At 40.3% G+C, this 20,516-nt stretch overlaps 1 protein-coding gene across 11 annotated transcripts in view; it reads left to right on the forward strand.

Moving 5' to 3' along the window:
• Nucleotides 1–308: 308 nt before the first annotated feature.
• CNOT1 (CCR4-NOT transcription complex subunit 1) overlaps nt 309–20,516 on the forward strand; it is a 54,196-nt gene continuing 33,988 nt past the window's right edge. For all 11 annotated transcript variants that reach the window (XM_050904337.1, XM_050904343.1, XM_050904338.1 and 8 more), the window contains exons 1-15: nt 309–581; nt 4,807–4,914; nt 5,603–5,701; nt 6,248–6,316; nt 6,414–6,468; nt 6,907–7,110; nt 8,543–8,711; nt 10,780–10,906; nt 11,208–11,318; nt 12,517–12,687; nt 13,250–13,377; nt 14,408–14,648; nt 16,202–16,321; nt 17,390–17,512; nt 17,743–17,894. In XM_050904337.1, coding sequence (XP_050760294.1) covers nt 480–581; nt 4,807–4,914; nt 5,603–5,701; nt 6,248–6,316; nt 6,414–6,468; nt 6,907–7,110; nt 8,543–8,711; nt 10,780–10,906; nt 11,208–11,318; nt 12,517–12,687; nt 13,250–13,377; nt 14,408–14,648; nt 16,202–16,321; nt 17,390–17,512; nt 17,743–17,894 — 1,979 coding nt within the window. In that variant the 5' untranslated portion in view covers nt 309–479. The remainder of the gene's footprint in view (nt 582–4,806; nt 4,915–5,602; nt 5,702–6,247; nt 6,317–6,413; nt 6,469–6,906; nt 7,111–8,542; nt 8,712–10,779; nt 10,907–11,207; nt 11,319–12,516; nt 12,688–13,249; nt 13,378–14,407; nt 14,649–16,201; nt 16,322–17,389; nt 17,513–17,742; nt 17,895–20,516) is intronic.

A 20,516-nucleotide genomic window follows, 5' to 3' on the forward strand; every position in this document is an offset into this window, starting at 1 on the left:
AAGTCAGCTTGTAAGCAAAAAAATAAAAGAAAAAGTTGAGGCATAATGCTGAATTTCTCTAGGATTTAACTTTCTACCCTACAGTGTTCTGGTAGAAGTAGAAAATACAGAGAAACCACTAACTGTTTTTAACACTATATGAACTTAAGCTTAAAGATTTTTTTAAAATTTAAAAGAAAAAAACAAATCTAAAAAGCTTATTTTAAATTAATTGATAGTGTTCCATAGCGAGTTAACAGCAGTGCCTAGAACGTAGCCGTGAAGTTGCTACAGAACTTTAATCTAATGTAATACTGTCTTTCAGGTGCCATGTTTCAGAACAGAGGAAGACAACTGAGAAAGAAGAGCTGAAGAAAGTAACACAGAACCAGATACAGGCTAATTGGGGGAAAAAAAATTAACCTGTCTCTGAGGTGACTAAAGGGGAATAATGGTGATTTTGCGCCGGGCTCGGCCGCCTGCTTCCGCCCCAACCAGCAATGAATCTTGACTCGCTCTCGCTGGCCTTGTCTCAAATCAGCTACCTGGTGGACAATTTAACCAAGAAAAACTACCGAGCCAGCCAGCAGGAAATACAGCATGTAAGTAAACTAATGATGCTACAAAAGAAATTTTCGACAGAAAAAATGGGAGTGTCAAATGGAGTTTCTCTTCTCGTTTGAATTGTACTCTGCGGTGCTCTCCTGTGCGTTACTGTGTACTGTTTTCTGCGGTGTTGAGACTCGCAGCTTATGTCTCTGATATTCCTATTGGTTTCATCTGTCAAGTCATGGAATATGGCAGCTCAGAGCTGAGACCAGTATTAACTTTGTAGTTATATATTAGGGTTAACTGCTGCTCTTGGAGTGTGGTATGCAAAGCTTTCCTAACTCCTTCAGCTTAAGTCTTTCAACTTTTGGACATTCCATAGAACACTGATTGGGAGAGGGAGGAAAACATACATTTACTGTTCAGAGTTGTTGCACTGAAAGCGTGAGTACATGGTTACTTATATCTGAATGCTTTCACTTACCTCGGATGGAAGTTTTTTGCTCATCTCATTCGATGAAGTGTGGCTTGGTGGTGAAGCCAAGCTGACTTTCTTGGCCCTGGGTTTTCAGAAGGCAGGCAGAGTAACTGCAGATTGAAACGCAAATATCTAAGATCTGGGCAGGAATTCTGGTTTAACTGACCCTTTTAAAAATAGCTCTGACTAGCAGGATGGACTAAAGAGCATTAGTTGCAGAGGAGTGCTTATGAGGAAGTGAATGTTACTGAGCCAGTTTTAGAAACTGGTTTACTTCAATTCCCAGCAGACAGCTGGGCCAGTTAAATTGTTTTTTTTCTTCTTACACCAGTGCAGTGCTGCAGTGATTTGAATCAGATTAGGAGGCCAGAGGGCTTAAGCAGATTGAGTTTCTGGTAACAGCTGCCTTCTTTAAAAGTGCATTCATTACTTATCTTGAGGAGAGAGGGGGTGATTTCAGCAGTATTCACTGCTTAAAATGATCTCATAAGCCATGGAGATGGATTACATCTCTTGTAACTTTTGTAAAGTTTCCATGTTTTTGCAAGTTCGGTACTTGCAGGGGGCTCATCTGAGATAATGCTGTCCTTTCGATCGCCGTTGATTTCGACACAATTTTTGCAGCAAGGTGTGACTGAGGCATGACTTGCAGATCTGTCATGAACACTTACGTAAAGGATAATAAACATTTGTTTGATTTGGGACAAGATGTGGTTGATCTGCCATTCAGTTGGAATATAGATCTCTAAAACAGGGACAGATTGTTCCTTATCCTTCACGGCAGGCCTCTTAGACTCACTGTGGTGAGAGACTGGAACCTGGTCTGTGGAAATGGCTGGTTTGTGTATGTTTGGTTATAAGACAGATCTAGGATTTCAAGACTAAATTCCTAAAATCTCCATGATCCCTTGTCTTCTTTTAAACTTCCTGGTATTACTTTACTTTTGTGGTTGCTAGGACAATTTTTCATTAGATAGTTGAAGAGAATATATGTGCATGCTTTAACTCTTTGTCTCACAGTACACTGCTTGGTGTAAATTTTTGGCATAATTCACTCAATTTTACAAAGCTTATATCTAAGCACACAGAGTATGTGGAAAACCATCCTTGGAGTTGTTCTTGTCACAGCTGACCAAAATTACACTTGCATTTAAATACATCACTTGCAAGCATAGCTGTGGCAAAGATTGAGCAACTAATTTCTGCTTAAACGTGCTTTCAGTAGTCATTTAACATAGGTGATGCTTTAAGACTGCTTTAAAAAATAGAATGTATGTTAAAAAACCCCAACCTTTTTATGCATTTGTCAGAGACAAATTCTAAAGAATGGCTTCCTCTGAAGTGAGTTTTTGTTGTCTCCTTTTCCTAAATTAGTGGTAAAGAGAGCCTGGTTGGAGAGGAGGGAAGGACTTTGCAGACAGATTCATCAAGGAAAGCAAAACTTTCTGGATGTAGAAAAGCAGAGTTATTTTTGATCTAACCTTTTGTTTGCCTAAACAAAATCCAACTTGTCTCTGTATGATAAATCCAGCTATGGGTGGCTCAAACTTTATCCTGAGTCACAGACTGGCTGAGGTTGGAAGGCACCTCTGGAGGTCATCTGGTCCAACCTCCTGCTCAAACAGGGTCACCTAGAGCTGGTTGCCCAGAAATATGTCCAGACAGCTTTTGAGTACCTCCGCAACCTCTCTGGGCAGCTTGTGCCAGTGCTTGGTCACCCTCATGGTAAAGAAAAAAGTCAGTCTTTACAGATTATTTTATGATTGGGTATGCTGTCTTGTAAATGTGCAAGAAGGCTGCCAATATGAAGGTTTCTTTCAGCTCTTTCTACAGGAAAACTAGCAATCCTCGTTCCCTGTTTCCTGCAAAAGCTTTTAGGTGAATGTAGCTAGAGTTGAAAGATGCTACAGTGCACTTCCAGTGTTCACTCTTCCCTCCCTCCCTGTATGTTAAATTTTCAAATTATTAACCTTCTGAAGTTGCTTCTAAGCAAGGAAGCAATCTAATTCTGATGCAGAGGGGTTGTGCTGATGGCTTTAGTAGGTACAGTTTTCTAATGCATCTGTCTGCTTTGTTGAGTTTGTCTTGGTCATAGCACCAAATAGTTCACTAGGAGATTGATCCAGCTTCATGCCAGTCTTGTTACCACACCTAAATCTATGTATTTAATTGGGGTTGCCTAAAAGAATTGCCCGTTTTCTGAAGCCTGAGCTAACTAGTAGAACTTGCTGTCAATTCAGTTTTGCTGCCTTTTGCACCAATCTGAGCATCTTCCTACCTAATCATGGGGGATGGTTGCATTTGAAGACAGTGCTGTCAACGTAACTGGAGTGGGCTATTTACTCTGGACTGACATACCATGAGCATATATATTCTAGCCTCTGGGTAAGAAGCAGAGCTATATCTGACTCGGATGTTTCTTTCCAGCTGAACAAAACTTGGCAGCCACTGGAATAAGCAGGCTGTGAGGGGAAAGGAAGCGTAGTGTCAGATAATGGTAGAAGAATTGAGATGAGAACAATCAAACAGCAGAGCCGGAGTGGACACAGCCTGAAGCCATGCTGTTTGTCTTTTTGCACAAAGAAACTACCGGCAAACAAGGATATTTATGACGGGGTGAAGCAGTGGGCTTGGTGGAGGCAGTCAGAGCATAGGCAGAGCTGCTGGTTTGTACTGGCACATGTTGTGTCTGTCCTGCAGCTTAGAAAGGGGGAAACAATGGCAAAAATTTTGCCAATAGATGAAGGTTGGATTTGCTGTTAGCTGCTACTATTTGGACAAAAGAGGCAAGCTACTGGTGATTAAGTGACTTCAAATTTCTGCCAGTATGGATTTTATTAAAAACAACTAATGCTGTCCAGTTAGATGAGGTTTAAAGGAATGAATAAGCACTGAAACAACCTGAAGGTACTTGAAATAACAAAGCTGATGAGCTGGTCTGTAGCCAAGAGTTAAACTTAAGGCAAATGATAGGGGATGCTAACAAAAATGTTACATTGTTGTTAAGATTCAGTAATGAGTGATAGGTGTTGCATATTAACAAATGCAGAGCACCTATTTATGACTGAGGTACAGAATTCAGTTGAATGAGGCCTAATGACAGGGGAAAGACTGGGTAAAAGGTCTCAGCTGCAGGTGTTCGGCATGTGGGATTTGATTTGAAAGCTTGCTAATGAGCAAGTTTGGGATGGACTTTTTTCTTTAGATGGCAGGAAACACTTCCTGTATAGTATTCCCTTATGTCTTAAAAGACCCTGGAGTAAGGGTAGTCAAGTCAGTCACGACCAGGAGACAACGTAGAACCTGCCTGCAAGATCAGTGAAGGTGCTGTATGATGGCTTGTCTCTGGGATAAATTCCTGCTACATAGGCATAGCACAGAGGTGCAAGCTGTCCCAAGGCTGTACTCTTGTGGAGTTAGGCACTGTAGCTGTGGGGAAAAGTGAGGCCATGGCACTGTGTGGATTCTGAGCTGCTTTGGTGGCAGAGAAGCTTGAAATCATCTTCTAGGTGACCTGAAAACTGCTTTTTACTTAGCTTTTTAAGAATACTACCCATGTGGCTTCTGTGCCAATGACTTGTGTCTAGATTCTGTCTTTCTCTTCATTTACAGTTTTCATTTGCAAATAGGGCTAATTACTTGGTTTCTAGGTTACTGATTAAAAAGGCATGTTCTTAGCAGTTTTGTTAAAACTGTAGATGACTTAACCACTAGAAGTACCGCTGTATCCACGGTACTAGACCAAGATCTTGCTCTGTAATAACTGTTTGCTACCAAATTGTTTTGTTTTGTTTTCCCAGATTGTGAATAGGCACGGTCCCGAGGCAGACAGGCATTTACTACGCTGTCTATTCTCGCACGTGGATTTCAGTGGCGATGGTAAAAGCAGTGGCAAAGATTTTCATCAGGTACAGTTTGCACTGAGGTGTCTGCTTATTAGTTTTGGTTGTTAAAAATCTGCAATAGCATTTGATCCATTTTAAGCACAAAAGCAGATTAGAGGTAGTAGCTTCAAGCGAACTTCTTTTCTGGTAGGTGGCCTTTCAGCTGCAAGCACCTTTTGCCAGTCCTCAAGTCAGAAGACAACAAATTGTTGATATGACTCTTACAGTCGCTTGATCTGGAAAAACAGATAGCTTCAGTACAATTGCTCTTTCTACTGCATGCAGTGCTCTATTTTGAAAGCCTTTATTTGTGTTTTAAAACTTTGTCCAAATCTACTGACTGGCACTTCTGGTGCTGGCTATGTCAGTTCTCAGGAGTGTTTTCATCCTTAAGCAATTTTGCCACAGACTTTTTAGCTCATAAACAGGAATCAAATATTCTTAGATTGTCTGTTGCAATGTGTGAGGATGCTTACAGAAAATGAAACATTGCACAGATGATGGAGAATGTTTGATCACTTTTTCAGTCTGAAAAAAACCAAACTAAACCTGCAGAAAACTTGAATGAAAATAAACTAGTTAATGAGAATTTGGGCACTTACAAGATGTAAACACCTTATCTTTGTTTAGTTTTACTGCACACAGTAGAAGTTTTGTTTTATTGTCCTGTTACAAAACAATATGAGTGTTGAAGTTACCCTGTTCTTTTCAGACTCAATTTCTGATCCAGGAGTGTGCGTCGCTGATTACAAAACCAAACTTTATCTCGACGCTGTCCTACGCCATTGACAATCCGTTGCACTATCAGAAGGTTTGTATGCTTCTTGAAGGGGATCCCCGTGTCAGAAACTGCAGTGAATTGGTCTGTAGGAAACCAGCTGGTTTTCTCTTGTGTTTTTCCTGGGTTTTTTTTTATGGCTAAGATTGGTTGTACTAAAGTCTTCAAAAATTGAGCTTGCCCAGAAGTTGGGGGTTTTTTTTGTTCTTAAACAGAGCAAGTTATTCACTCAGAATGACTGCAAACTAATTTTAAAGCTTAATCTAACGTCAGTACTTTATGGCTTGTTTGTGGCAGCCAGAACCAAAATAAATTATCAGTGCTCCTGTTTCTTTCAATATGAAAGCCGTGATTGTGGTTTAATAGTGAAAGAGTGGGATATGCAAAAGAAGCTTTTAGTCTAGATGTATCCAAAAATAGTTCTAAAGATGTTTGTTTAGCCATATAAGCTTTGTGTTAACCTGCAGCAGAATAGTTACTGATATTCCAGACCTGCAAATGGACTCTAGATAGCCTGCCACGTTACAAATGAGACTAATCCCATAACAGCTTCCATTTAACTCTTCTTACCTGTTTCAGAGTCTAAAGCCTTCACCCCATTTATTTGCCCAATTGAGTAAAGTCATCAAATTAAGTAAAGTTCAAGAGGTAGGTGAACATTTATTTCGAAAATATTTTAATATTTTTTGACTAGCTTGTTAGAAGGATGATGTCCCCTCACTATGATGTTTGTTCTTGTTTGTAGGTGATTTTTGGTCTTGCTTTACTGAACTCTTTCAGCTCAGATCTACGAGGTTTTGGTAAGTGAAACTTCCAAAGTACTGCAGCAGGGACACCTTTTTTCTTTTTAAGCAGTGGGCTTTCTAGATGGATAGGTGTGTGCCTGCGTGACCTGAGTAATGCAAGACCTTGCAATTAGTGGTGCCATTGAAGTCTAACACCATTTTGAGAGGAGCAATAGATAGCACAGTCGTCTTGTCTTATATGAAGTTGAAGGTCCCTCCCATGAATGACTTGCTAGGTAATGAATCAAATTGAGGTGCTGTGATACCTTACCTTTTAGGTGTCCGTTAATATTTGAGTTCTGAGGTATGCATTATGAGACTTCTATTTAAATCTGAACTGTTGTGGCTTGTGGTCAACAAACTCAGATTAAGAGAATGGTACCTAGCTAAAAAGAGTCTTCATATTAAAAAGAAATTTCAGGTTTTGACTCTAGCCTCTTTTGTTTTCGAAAGCTGCCCAGTTTATCAAACAGAAACTCCCGGATCTTTTGCGCTCTTACATTGACGCGGACGTCAGTGGAAATCAAGAAGGTGGCTTCCAAGATATTGCAATAGAGGTCCTGCACCTTCTCCTCTCCCATCTCCTTTTTGGGCAGAAGGGAGCCTTTGGGGTAGGACAGGAACAGATTGACGCTTTCCTCAAAACATTACGTAGAGGTAAGTGTGGTGGTGTTCAGGAAGCCTGACTAAATGCAAACTTTGAAATGGATTTTTGTAACTTACTGTCAGTGCAGACTGCTGCTGAAATGGTGGGGAGCTTGGTGAGGTAAAACTCAGTAAATTTTCATAACTCTGAACTGACAGAAAAATACCGCTGTTCGGGCATCGGGCCATAATGTACTGTTTTTCTTTCAATGAGCAGTAATGTGGTCTCATGTTTGGGTTTTTGAAAAGTGGTGATAAATAAGCATTAAGTAGGGGATATTCAAGTCTGTGCTTGCTTGCTTGTGTGGGATGGTATTTGTGGATTTAACTGAAGCAACTTGGTGCACTGTAGTTGAAAAACTTGAACTCCTTACAGTGTAAGAAACATACATTACTATTTCAAACAGGTAGATTTTAAGGACTGGGTTGTTTATATTGGGTGCAGATCTGTGAGGAAACACCAGCACAGCAAGGGAAGTGTTTTTGAATAAAACTCTGGTTCATTTCCTGGAAGCTACCATGGTCCTTGTGTGATGGCAGGGGACGTTATCGATATGGTAGTCTCTTCCTTCTGGAAACAACAGTGGTTGCTGTAAATCCATCAGAATAAGGAGGATTTGGACTCAAGAAGCTAACTGAATTTAACTCAAACCACTCCTTGGTTCTGCACACACCTAGAGGAAGGCACCCTTTATACAAGAGCAAAATATTTGTTTAAGTTTAACTTCTTAGTTCATACTTACTTTAATGAAGATTAGTGTATTAGCTTCTGTAATTCCGCTCGCTTTGCTTTGGGAAATTGGGAACTCTTCTCTGAATCGCCCCAAAGGGTATGGAGACATTATGTATCATCTTAAAGATAATGCTGTCTCAGGAAGACCCACCCATAAGGTGTCTTTGCTGTTTTCCACTGTGACCAGAACTCTCATCCATGCATCTGATCCTCTCGTTACTGTGTCTCTCTTAAACTTTGCTTCCCTGGAAGGAAGAAGGGAGTATTCTCTCTTTCCGTGCCCAAGTGCCTGGTTTAGATTTGCTGGACTTCTTAGACTCAATAGCAGATCCTTTGTTTCCTAATACTTCCTGAGTTGGAGGAGAGGCTTTTGCTGTACTGCTGTATTGTTTCCTGCTTTGTGCTTTTTTTGGATGACTCTTGTTAGTGACAGTCTAGTTCTAAACTTACCACCAGCGCAGCTGCTAGCCCTTTTGCGCAGCTGCAGTGAACCTGTATGAACTTAATCTGTTTTACATTCTTGTTCTCTAGGAATATCCAAGTGCCAGTAGAGAACTAGGAGGTGGGATGGAGGGATGCTGCATGAGTGCCCTTTTGATTTCTGCAGCAGCAGGGAAACTCTAGCACAGCAGTCAAGTTATTTTGAATAGTCACTTGCATGCAACTGGTGTTCTGGGTTTTTTGTCACTATTGTGTTACTCTTGCCTTTAGATTTTCCCCAGGAGCGTTGCCCTGTGGTGCTTGCACCACTTCTATACCCTGAAAAACGGGACATTCTAATGGACAGGATCCTGCCTGATTCTGGAGGGATAGCCAAAACCATGATGGAGAGTTCTCTGGCAGATTTCATGCAAGAAGTTGGCTATGGCTTTTGTACAAGGTTTGTAGGAAAATGTGATATTCAAGCATCTTGGGTGGCGGTGGTTTTCCTTCTTGTTTCTTGAGGCAAAAGGTAAAGAACACTTAAAGTACTAAAATAACTAGAACCTCATTAAGTATTATGAGGTCATTTGTTTTGATTCCTGTTTTATAGTTTGCTTTCTTCTAAAGTGTATTGCATGTCTCTTGAGATTGTGCAGGATTTTGTCATGGTAAGAAGTGCTAGGTAAAGGTATTCAAATTCCTTGTGAAGGTTTTATAAGAATTTGACCATCACCCTTATTTTAAGTAAAAACAAAGTGGCTAGGTAGGCATAAATTCCAACTAAATCCTACTAGATCTTTGGAAAAACTTTGCTTTTGTGACACTCCTGTTTGCTCGCTGTCCCTGTGAAACAGATTACAGAAGAACTGAAGGCAATAGTGTCATTTCAAGAGAGTTGACCAGCAGCAGCTTTCTGTTTGTACTGGGTTTTGATCAGTGTGGTACACAGTATGATTGAGATTGTTTGTAGCTGTAGAATCTAATTAGGATAGTAAATTGCTAGAGTATCTTGACAGCTGCATCAGTCTTTCCCTGCTTAGGCTTATTTTGGTAAAAATACAGCTGTCTTAAACTTGCCCTGGGTTTGTGTGTATATTCGTAGACATACATTACCCACATCTTCAATAGTGTTCCATATGCTTGCTCTCTGCCCCTAGTCTGAGATGTTAGATGGGCAGCTCTGTTAATGTGACTTGCTGGAGCCGCGTGAAACGGGCTGTCATCCATAGAGCTCTGTGGGTTTGCGGGAATGGTGTCAGCAGGACTAAAGATCTTTGCTTATAGCACCTAGCACAAGTATTGCATTACATGGGCTATTGGTTTATATACACATGTGAATTGGAATAGTTGCTAGAAAAGTGGAAGGAGAAGCTAGACTTTAGTCAGAAGCTGTCTGTTGAAGAGTTAATTTGAATATATTAAAAGTTTATTTCCTGCTGTATATCAGCTATCTGCACAAACCCAGCCCAATTTTTAATGCAGTTTTTTAAGGATTTAGGATAGTGCTCTAATACTGGTAGTGATAACAGGAGCCTGCAAGTGTGTGGCTGGTTTTGAAGGGGGCCTTAGTCTTAGCCCTCAGTATGAACCTAACAGGTTTTTTTAAAGGAAGATTCATTAAGAAGCATAAGCTAAGAGAAGTAAATGATTCTGTGTTTTAAAGACTATTGACTACTTTGGGGAGGTGATACTAACGTAAGTTTCTGTTTCAACAGTGAAGTAAGGAAACATAAAATATAAATGTGTTGGAAGATACTGAAAATTATTTCCTTTGTTAACATGTGCCTGTTAATAAAACATTGTTTATATCTGTATTGATGTTGTATAAATCTTGTTGGCCTAATTATGAAGTGTTCACAAAGTGAAACAAAATTTGCAAAAAAGGCCTTCAGTTCTAAAATTTAAACTTAAGCATCTGCTCATTGTTTGCTCTCTTGGCTCCTCAAAGGTTTTTGCTAGTGACCTCTGATCAGAGACATCATGGCTTGCATCAGGCTAAAAGGCATACTTCCACAGCCTACCTTTTGAACAGTGCACGTCATCATTTGAAACATGCATTCTCAAAAGCCTTTGTTTCACTTTTAGCTAGCAGAAAACTTCAGACTTTGAAGCTCTGTATCACAGGTCAATACATGGAAGTGCTTTTAACAGAAAACAGCACTAAACCCACCCTGTGCCTTTACTTTGACAGAGCATAGCCTGTGAAACATCTCTCACTGTCACTTAAGTAGACCCGGCTTTGAACTGAATACATGGCACAGTATGTTTCATGGAAATAATTGCACGGACTTTCTACTGGATTTCTCTTCTTGCTTGTCCTGGAATTTTGTGATGTTGGATCACTTGACTAACATAACTGAAGTTGAGTGAATGGTCATATTTTACAGTCTGCAATTAGTTTCTCCCAACAATCTGTGTGCTGTCCTAACTGTACTCACAGGTCTTGTTTTGGTCTGTCTGTCTTATGTTGTGCCTCAGTGAAACCTGCTTTCGTATTAAGATCTCTCTGTTTTGTTGCATCTTAGTGTCGAAGAATGTCGCAACATAATCATGCAGTTTGGTGTTCGGGAAGTCACGGCTGCCCAGGTTGCCAGGGTTTTGGGGATGATGGCTCGAACTCATTCGGGGTTGACGGATGGTATTCCATTACAAGTGAGTGGCCTGCTGGGGTGGGGATTATATATATTTTAATCAGCAGAAAATGAGGAGTTAAAATGCTAGCCTCTAGTAATTTAAGAATTGCTTTTATTGTTCAACACTTACACTTCTAACTGTTCTGCTGTAAATGTCTGTAATACATTCTTGAATGAATGATTCTCAGAAGTGTGCAACTGGTGTCATTACTGGTCTGAACTTCTGCTTACCTTCATAGTGCAGGGAGTTCTGTAGCTAGTGGCTTTTGAGACTACTTTTATTGTTAACTAGTATTTGATTGAGTGTATTTAACTTGCAGTCTATTTCGGCTCCTGGCAGTGGGATTTGGAGTGATGGGAAAGATAAAAGTGATGGAGCACAAGCCCATACCTGGAATGTGGAGGTCTTAATTGACGTTCTTAAAGAGCTGGTAAGTTTTGTGAGCATCTTGGTCTTTTATGCGGAATACCTGAAAGAAGGGCATGTCTTAGCATGGATATAAGCTTTTTAAGCTCCTAGCAGCCTGAATGGCTTTGAATCACATTAATGTAATTGTGCTGCTGTACTTAAACGATTGGTGTTTTTTTCCTCATGAACAAGAATATTTTGAGGAACTGTGGGAAGTAAAAGCTTGCCTGAATGGCTAACTTGGGTGCAACTTCAGAATTATTCCACACTGCTTCCACCTACTCCAGCATGTGTTCTCTGAGGGTTTTTGTGTTTGAACTTATTTCTGACAGTGCATTGGGCACAGTCTTGTGCATCGGGCACCTTGTTTTGAAAAGCTTCTCACTGTAGGTGTTAATGATGAAAATGAAACAAAATATTTTTGTAGCTACTCATTCCAAAACTCATGCTTCTTGCGTACGATGATGCTTCAGAAATAGGAAAGTTTTTCCACTGCTTTATAAGCAGCAGTTTTTGTAATTAACTCAGTGAAATGTGAGTACCATTTCCTTTGCCTACCTTATATTGGGTGATTTTTGTTTTTCCCTGTATGTTCCCTCTACTCTATGCAGGAGTCACTGTTTTGTTTTTTTCTAAACCTTGGAACATACACCTAGCTTTGCCTTTGGTGCTCACCCATCTCTGAAGTGAGTGGTCTGTGTTCCACAATGGCCATAGTTCCCTCCAAGCTCCCTCGTCCGTATGGTTTCACACTATTGCTGAAAATCTAATAGGTGCTTTGCAAGTACTTGCAGTGTACCTTCTTGAAAAGGAAAAGCAAGTTCTGCTTGCCAGTGAGTCAGACCCTTCTGCCTTTTATTGGAGGGCGTATGAAAGCCTGCAAAAGGAATGAGTTAGCGTGCTAAGAAAGGAGCTATGTGTTTGGGTGCGTTTGGGCTTTTTTTTTTTTTGAAGACTTGTTAATGAAATGTTTGGAAGGATAGACAGCTACTGCCTGTAGTGCGGGGGGAAGTACAATCTCACAGGTTAGTTTCAAACATTAACTTGCATCAAGTTCTCACAACTATCTAAATCCTGTTCTTTTTAAAACAACCTTGCTTTCAACTACAAGTCGGGTGGATGTTAAGCTGGATAAAATACTGATGAAGAGGGGTTCTTACAAGACAGTACTGAAGATTGTAATGTTCAAGGCTGACTATCTCTTGTTCTTCTGGTTGCAGAATCCTAGCCTGGACTTCAAAGTAGTAACCTATGAATTGGACCATCCGGGATTTCAGATTCGTGACAGCAAGGGCCTGCATATTGTGGTGTTTGGCATCCAGAGAGGGCTGGGCATGGAAGTTTTTCCAGTTAATGCCATATACAGACCTTGGAAGCATGCAGAGGGCCAGGTAGGTTTACCGACATTTCTGCTGTATATCTGTACAACACTTGGGAAGTTCCTGAATTTCTTGAATGGCAAATGTGGATTGGTAATGTGAATTTTTAGACAAGCCACATTTGAGAACTTGGCCTGTAAGGCATAGGCCTCTCAGGTATGTTACTGAAGTACAGTCTGTTAATTGAACAGCGTCTGCATTGTTTGGGAGGAGATCGTCACTTGCTATACATGTGTGACAACACCTTCGGTTTTAGCAGAGTTCTGATGTGTAATGCAGCTGAGGGTAGAACTGTTGCTGCGTGGCTGTGCTCTGAGGTTTGTACCTGGTTACACAAAAAGGCTACAGCTTTGTGCAGACAAGTACCCGTAGCACACCTGTATCTGTCCCTTTCAGAAATCCTGGGAGGAGAAGGGTGAGGTTCAGTCTTGCGTAAAACACGTTGATAGTAAATCTTGACTCATCTCTACTGCTTTGTTGATTTGCATTGTTCTCAGAAATAATGGCAGTTGATAAAGTGGAAGGAACCTGAAACTCTAAATATCTGAACTATTTCTGATGTCTTTTATTCCAGCTCTCCTTCATTCAACATTCCCTCATAAACCCTGACATCTTCTGTTTTGCTGACTACCCTTGTCATACTGTTGCCACAGACATCCTGAAAGCACCACCAGAGGATGACAATCGAGAAATTGCTACATGGTAAACCTGCTCTCAACTGCTTTTCATACCTAGTGTTAGAGTAAGATTACTTGTCTGGTCAAATGTGGCTTTATCTCCATGCAACCAGATTTATTTGTAGCTGTGTGTACATTGCAGTAGATCAGCCATTAGTATTTGTTTCATGTTTGATCGGTGAAAGTTCTGATATTATCAGAACTACCTATGTACTTCCCTAATACTTGAAAATGTACTGCCAGTTCTTGCTTTTATTGGAGTCTTCTGGTTGTCTGGAGAATTTCTGCTGATGTATTTTGGCAGATACTGTGAGCTGAGAGGAGGCGATAGAGGAGATAAGAATTTAAATCTGTCTATCCCAGGATGACATTAAAGAAACTTGCTCTGCTTGCATGAAAGAAGTCCTGGGATTTAAATAGTAAATTTACATAGCTATTGCTGAGTTGTTGCATAAAGCTGACTAGTGTGACGTTCTGAGCTGACCTTTACAGCCCTTCTTTTGATACAGCTGTGTAGCTGATTTCAATGAAGATATTGGCTTCTATTTCCATTGTATGGCCCAAAATAGGGAATTGGAGGATGGGGAATACGGGTAAATGGGGGAAGATGGCAATGATTACTTGTCTGTAAAGCAGACAGAACAAGTAGAGTATCTTCACGAAGTTTTACAGGTGGGGACTCAGAGGTGTTTAAAAAAGTGTATTCCATTTCTGGAAGTACGCTTTAAGCTAAATTATCCAAGTGACCCACCTCAAGCTGAATTTTTTCAACATCAGCTTTCAATTCTCCCTCTTCCCTAACAGAATCAGAAGCTCTTAAGCTCTTAAATTGGTTTATTTAAAAAAAAAAAAAGGGAATTACTTTCATGGTTAAGAATGGTCTTGTAGGCTTAATTGTATGTGATAAGAGCTGCAATATCAGGTTGTTTTCAGTGGGCATTGCTTTATATCATCTTACAGTTGTTGCTACAAAATGCTTGAATCCAGATCCTGTAAGCTAACTATTTTGTAACTTTCGCGGGGTGTGTGTCTATTTGTTTTTCTTCTTTTGTTAGGAAGAGCCTGGATTTGATTGAATCTCTGTTACGATTGGCAGAAGTGGGACAGTATGAGCAGGTTAAGCAGCTCTTCAGTTTTCCTATCAAGCATTGCCCAGATATGTTGGTATTGGCCTTATTGCAGATCAACACGTCCTGGCATACCTTGCGCCATGAACTCATCTCCACGCTCATGCCAATTTTCCTTGGCAACCATCCCAACTCTGCCATCATTTTGCACTATGCATGGCATGGACAGGTAAGTGTTTTCACTGGAGTGTGCCTGTAGTTTGTTCATGTAACTGAAAGCTTTTTAAGTGGGTTGAACAGTTAGAACAACAGTGCTTCTATTGGTTTATGAACTGGGTAATTTAAAACCCAAGAGGTAAATTATCAGTGGTTTAAGCAGAGTAATACAAGTTGTCTCCTCCCCGTCTTGAAGCAAACTGTTGTGATTTTCTTTGGGGAAATACATTCAGAACAAAGATATAATGTTCCCTGAGAAAATGTTCCTGGAAAAGTAGAGACACCAAAGTTAAGGGACTTTTTTTAACCTTTCAGTTTTAACCGAAGTTGACCAAAGTTTGATTTTTAAAAAACAAAAGAACACCAAAAACCTCACAACAGCAACAACCACCCCCACCAAACTCCCAACCTCACACATTTAAAGTGTAGAAACTTGAAGCAGTAAGAGGTGAGGAGGTTTAAACCAAAATAATCTCCATTGTACTTCCTAAAAGATGGAGGCTATTCTAGGTATAAAGAAACTACTTACACCATAAGTTTTAAGAGTCTAGGATGTTTTCTGAAAACTTAAGACTGACTGCTGACCTTTTTCAAGGAGAGCTTCCATGTAGAGACAGGATAACTCTGTATGCAAATCCTGTGCTTTTAATGGGCATTTTAAGTAGGCTTTTATGCATTTGCCTTTTGGTATGGCCTTCATCATTGTGTCCACTGGTAGTTAAGCAAATAGGAGTCATAAGAAGAAACTTAAGGCAGAGGAAGCCTCTGGGGTGGGAGGGAATCTGCATTAGGAAACACCTTGCCCTGTTCAAGTAGAGTTAATGATAAGAAGCTTGACCTCTGAGGTCTTGGTCCACATTCACTGTGAAATTATGGCTATTTGCTAGCTGAAGTGCTATGAACGTTTTATATTTTTCCCAATAAAAGTCTTTAAATTGAAGAGTGGGGGGCTAGGATAGAAGTGATGTGCTTTTTGCATGAGGTCTTGAAAAGGCAGAATATGCAATTTTTCTGCGGGGTAGGCTTCAGAATAAGGTACAAAATGATGGCTGCCGTGTGACATGGTGCCATTCCACAACTTGAGGATGTTTCACTTCCCCAGATGAGGGAACCTTTAAGCAAAACCCTTGCTGCCATCAAAATCCTAGTTGCGTTGTTTAAAATTGCCCCTGTGTGAGCAAAGAGCTAGATACTGTTTTCCATGTTAAGGTGTGATGTTGCGATTCTCACTTCAGGACATCATGTCAGGCATAACATTCTGTAAATGATTTGCATATTCCAAAAGCAATTTCTCTATAATTGAGAGGAATTAGACCTGTACAGTGGTAGGAAAGAGATGGGGATGTAGATACTTATCATTCCTAGTCATTCTACATCCTTTAGTTGTAGCTCCTGGATAGGTTTAGTATTGCACAAAAAGAGCCCAACTCAGAAGCTGAGTTCTGAAGCTAAAGAGTAAATATGTTTGCATGTTAAGCTTTAGAGGTAAAATATCCTACTTAATGTTCACATAGTTGATCCTTTTCCTAGAGGCATGAAGTACAATCGTAATTTAATTCTCCTTAGGGTCAATCTCCTTCGATTCGTCAGCTTATCATGCACGCAATGGCAGAATGGTACATGAGAGGGGAGCAGTATGACCAGGCGAAATTGTCACGTATTCTTGATGTGGCGCAAGACTTGAAGGTGAGTTTTGCAAAACACTGCCATTATTTTCTGTCTGGTGTCTTATGCAGACTTGCTCATCTTTTAACAAAGGCGAAGCTTAGATGTGACTAATTTAGTAAGGATTACTTTGTTTAAGCATGTCTGAATTCAGTTGTTGCTGCTGTACCTCATCTTAAAAAAACACAAACCAGCCTATGTTCGTGTGACTTTAGGTGCTCTTCAGCTGAGTTGTGGTATCTGACTACAGATGCTTTCTAGCCCATCCAGTTGTGAACCCCAAGACATTTTACTTGGTGTTTGCAGTAGAGTTGGTTATCGTGGCTTAGCTGACAAGTAACTTGGGAAGCAGTATAATAGAACTGCTTGCTGTATGAATGTACTGTTAATCCATGAAGAGCTTTGACTGTTTTAACCTTGAATACCATTGAAATGGGAATGTAGAAGATATCCTTCAGATATTTGCGTGAAGGTGGCACTGCTAAGCTTAATGGAACAGGGATTTTGTAAGAATACTACTACTTTTAGTTGTTTACACATTCACAAAAGAGACCGGAAGTTGACTGACTTCTTTGAGGCCGTTATTGCTTCCTGAAGTTAGATGCAAAATAATTGGGTGTCTCAGAGTGCAAGAGCACCAACTGCTGCTTGAAGTCAGTTTTGTTGTAGCAGTTAACTGTGTTCAAAGATGAACACTGGGAGCAGATATATTCAAGGTGGCTCTGAAGGGGTTGAGGTCTGTTTGCAGGGAGATTTTAGGCTGTTCTGATTAATTTTATTGGAATATCAACTTGGTAGCTCTTGGCCACTTGCTCGTGGATTTTCATATAGAGGAATTTAAAACTGTCAGCACAAGGTCGCTTCAAAGAAGGTAGGGTCATGATTTCAAATGAGAGCTCTTGCTTATTTGTCTCACGAGCGAGCTATAAGTGAAGCCGATAGTACCAATCTTTTTGTTGACAAAGAAAGCATAGCAGCATGTGATAGCAAGACTTCTTTACTGAAAAGTATATGGGGATTAGAAAGAAAAGAAAGGAGAAGGGGTATCCTTGTGTCTTCACTAGTAGTCTTCTGATTTTTTTTCTTTAGGCCTTGTCAATGCTGCTAAATGGTACTCCATTTGCCTTTGTTATTGACCTTGCTGCACTTGCCTCTCGACGGGAATACCTCAAACTTGACAAATGGCTCACAGATAAAATTCGGGAGCATGGGGTAAAGCAGGATTTTTCTTTTTATTTCTGCACTCTATTAGTGACTAACTTAAGTCACTTTAACAATTTTATAAGTAGCTTTAAAGTTGTGGAAAGTGTCCATGGTCTGATAGTTCAACGTTTTCACTGAACTATAATAGCTTAGTGCAATTCTTTCCACGGTGCAATTGCCAAGTTTGAAATAGTGGCTTGGATGCCGTTTGGGAGGTTAAGATAACATTTTTTCCTCAGGAGCCCTTCATCCAGGCCTGTATGACTTTCTTAAAGAGAAGATGTCCATCTATCCTGGGTGGCCTTGCTCCAGAAAAAGATCAGCCCAAAAGTGCTCAGCTTCCTCCAGAAACCTTGGCGACTATGTTGGCATGTCTGCAAGCTTGTGCTGGGTAAGGATTATATTGCTTACGCTGAATGTGTAATCTGTTTGCTGGTACGTGGTCACAGATGGTTTGGAATTTCACATGGAGAATGGGGTTAATGAGAGTACATAAGCTTGCAGGGATAGTTTCAGTAGTATGTTTAATTTTGCACTGAAACTTCTGTTGCAGGCTAGGTCACAAGACCTTGAAAGAGTGTTCTTGTCTTTGTAATCAAACAGCTGAGGTGATCTTGGTGACTGGGGGATGGCTGGTTAGTCAGATCCTGGGTTGTTAATGACTAGGTACAGGGCTGGAATTTGAACAAAAAGGAATACAGGCCGTAACTACAGAATGGGACAGCATCTTGGAAAACGGTGACTGTATAAAGGATTTTGTGATTGTGTTAAGCAAATGCCTCTGTGTGTGGTTATTACCCTGGCAGAAAGGGCTAATGCAATCCTTATGTGTAGGAGAAAAGTGGTAAGTGGTGATTGTAATGTAATTGAGACTGAAACTAGACATGTGTAACGTCCGTTGTCTTCATTTGAGACAGTCTCAAAGTAGTCAAAGGATGGAAAATATCTAAGATCTTTTGCAGATCAGATTGTTTAGCTAAAGTCCAGAAGAAAAAGGTGTGGGTCCTAGAGAGTTGTTTTATCTGCTAGGGGGAGGGGTAGACTACAGAAAGGCTAATGGAAACTGAAATTGAACAAATCAGTTTTAAATACTGTGTTCACATTGAGTAAAAATGACTGAATGTTGTAAAATATTTGTGGTGTCACTTCTTAATGCTGTCAGATCAAGATGGTATTTAACTGCAGCAATATTTCAAAGATAACTAGGCGTAGCATAGTGCAACATACGAGCCAGAGAGACTGAAAGCTGGAGACGGTGCTAGTTTTGGTGTTAAATTTTGACACCGAAAGAGACTGGCATGTCCAAGTGCATGTTACCTGATCTAAGGCTTATACTGTGTCCCTTGGCTTAGCCAGTGTTGTCTTGAAAGATACAAGAAACATCTTGAAAGGTATCCGGGATGATTCATGGCTCTCATGTAGACGCTAGGAAATGAGTGTCAACATAGAATTGTCACGATGGGTGTTTGAACTGGAAGGGAATTTGAGGTACCTGTAAGATTTTAAGAGAAAGGATTCTCCTGATTTCTACTGGGACCTGTGCAATTAAACTTCAAAATGCTGTTGAAATATTGTTTCTGAAATATAATGGTCTAGCACACCTCTTAGACTGAAAAGATGGATGTTATTTTTCAACTCAAAGTACATCTTCTGAGACTATAGTTCACAAATTAACTTACATTCATTATTTTGCATGCTACTGTGTCCAGATTTTAGAGGTTTAATAGTTAACTGTAGACTTGACTTGCATCTAATGTCACTGTGTTCTGAATTTTAATGTGTTACTGAGTTTTATTCAATTAATTCCAAAAGCCACTAGTTCTCTACTGGCACAATTCTCTCAGCTTTTCGTTTCTTTTTATAGCTACTTGTATTCCCTTTTATGCAAGAATGTGACCTACTTGCAGTCATTTTCCATTAGTTATTCTCTTTGAGCTTTAAAAAGAAGACGCTTGGATTTCTTTCATGAAGCAATTGGTTTGATTAGCTTAGGTTTCAGTCACGAGTGGAAGCAAGCGTTGTAAAGACTAGAAGATTAAAATTGCAGTAAATATTAAATACGTCTGGGAGGGTAGTTCCACTTCACTAGCTGAAGTCTGCCATCTCCTAAATCAACAGATTTAGGAGCCTGCTCTTTAATTAGGCTGTAGTTATTTCCTGTCCCGTTTTGTGTCCAGGGAGACACTTTTCTTAGCCACCAGCACCCTGCATGGTCTGAGACTCTTTATTTTTGGTGCAACTTGTTTATCACTGAGCACTGCAGTTGTGCCATCACGTAGCAGTGAGGCTTCAGAAAGAAATAAATGTTCCTTTTATTACTGAGTGGTTTTAAAATGGAGTCAGGGTGGTTGCAGGCACCACAGGCTGACCAAGCACGTGATTTGGTAACAAACTGCTTATGAGAAGTCCTCCCCTCAAGTTGCTGCAGGGGATTGAGAGGGGCAGCAGTGCCTCTTCCATGCAGTCGTGTCCAGCACGGCCCAAGTATGTCAGCATGGGGAATGGTCATTCCTTCTCAGTCCCTGCCTCAAGAAGGGAAGAGGCTTCTGGCTACCTGTGCCTAGGGGAAAGAAAAGGCCTTTCCTTGCTTTGTAAAAATGGGTTAAAAAAAAAGAAATGCAAGAGGTGTGAACTTGTTATTCCAGTAAGCTGGAGCTTCCCTTAAGCTGACAGTTTATTTCCTCTAGAGCTGGCTGACTGGTCCCTGGCTCTCCTCCTTACTCGTGTTTCAAAGTTCTCCTTTGTACAGTTTTCCCCTAGTTCTCTTTTGGGAATGGCACTGATTAGGTTAGATGCCTGAATATATTTTTATGTAGAGCTTAAATATGAACATTTTCTTTAAGATCTATTTATCAAATCATGCCCACCTACCTACTTCATACCATTTGCCTCAAATGCAGGGTTTTTTTGTGAAAACCTGCCGGTTTGTACTATCTAAAAATATTGTCATGTTTGCATCTTCATACAGCAGTGTGTTTTTTGACATGATAAAAAAGTTAACCTTCAGTCTGCC

The sequence above is a fragment of the Gymnogyps californianus genome, chromosome 12 (assembly GCF_018139145.2).
Source record: "Gymnogyps californianus isolate 813 chromosome 12, ASM1813914v2, whole genome shotgun sequence".
NCBI classification, from domain to species: domain Eukaryota; kingdom Metazoa; phylum Chordata; class Aves; order Accipitriformes; family Cathartidae; genus Gymnogyps; species Gymnogyps californianus.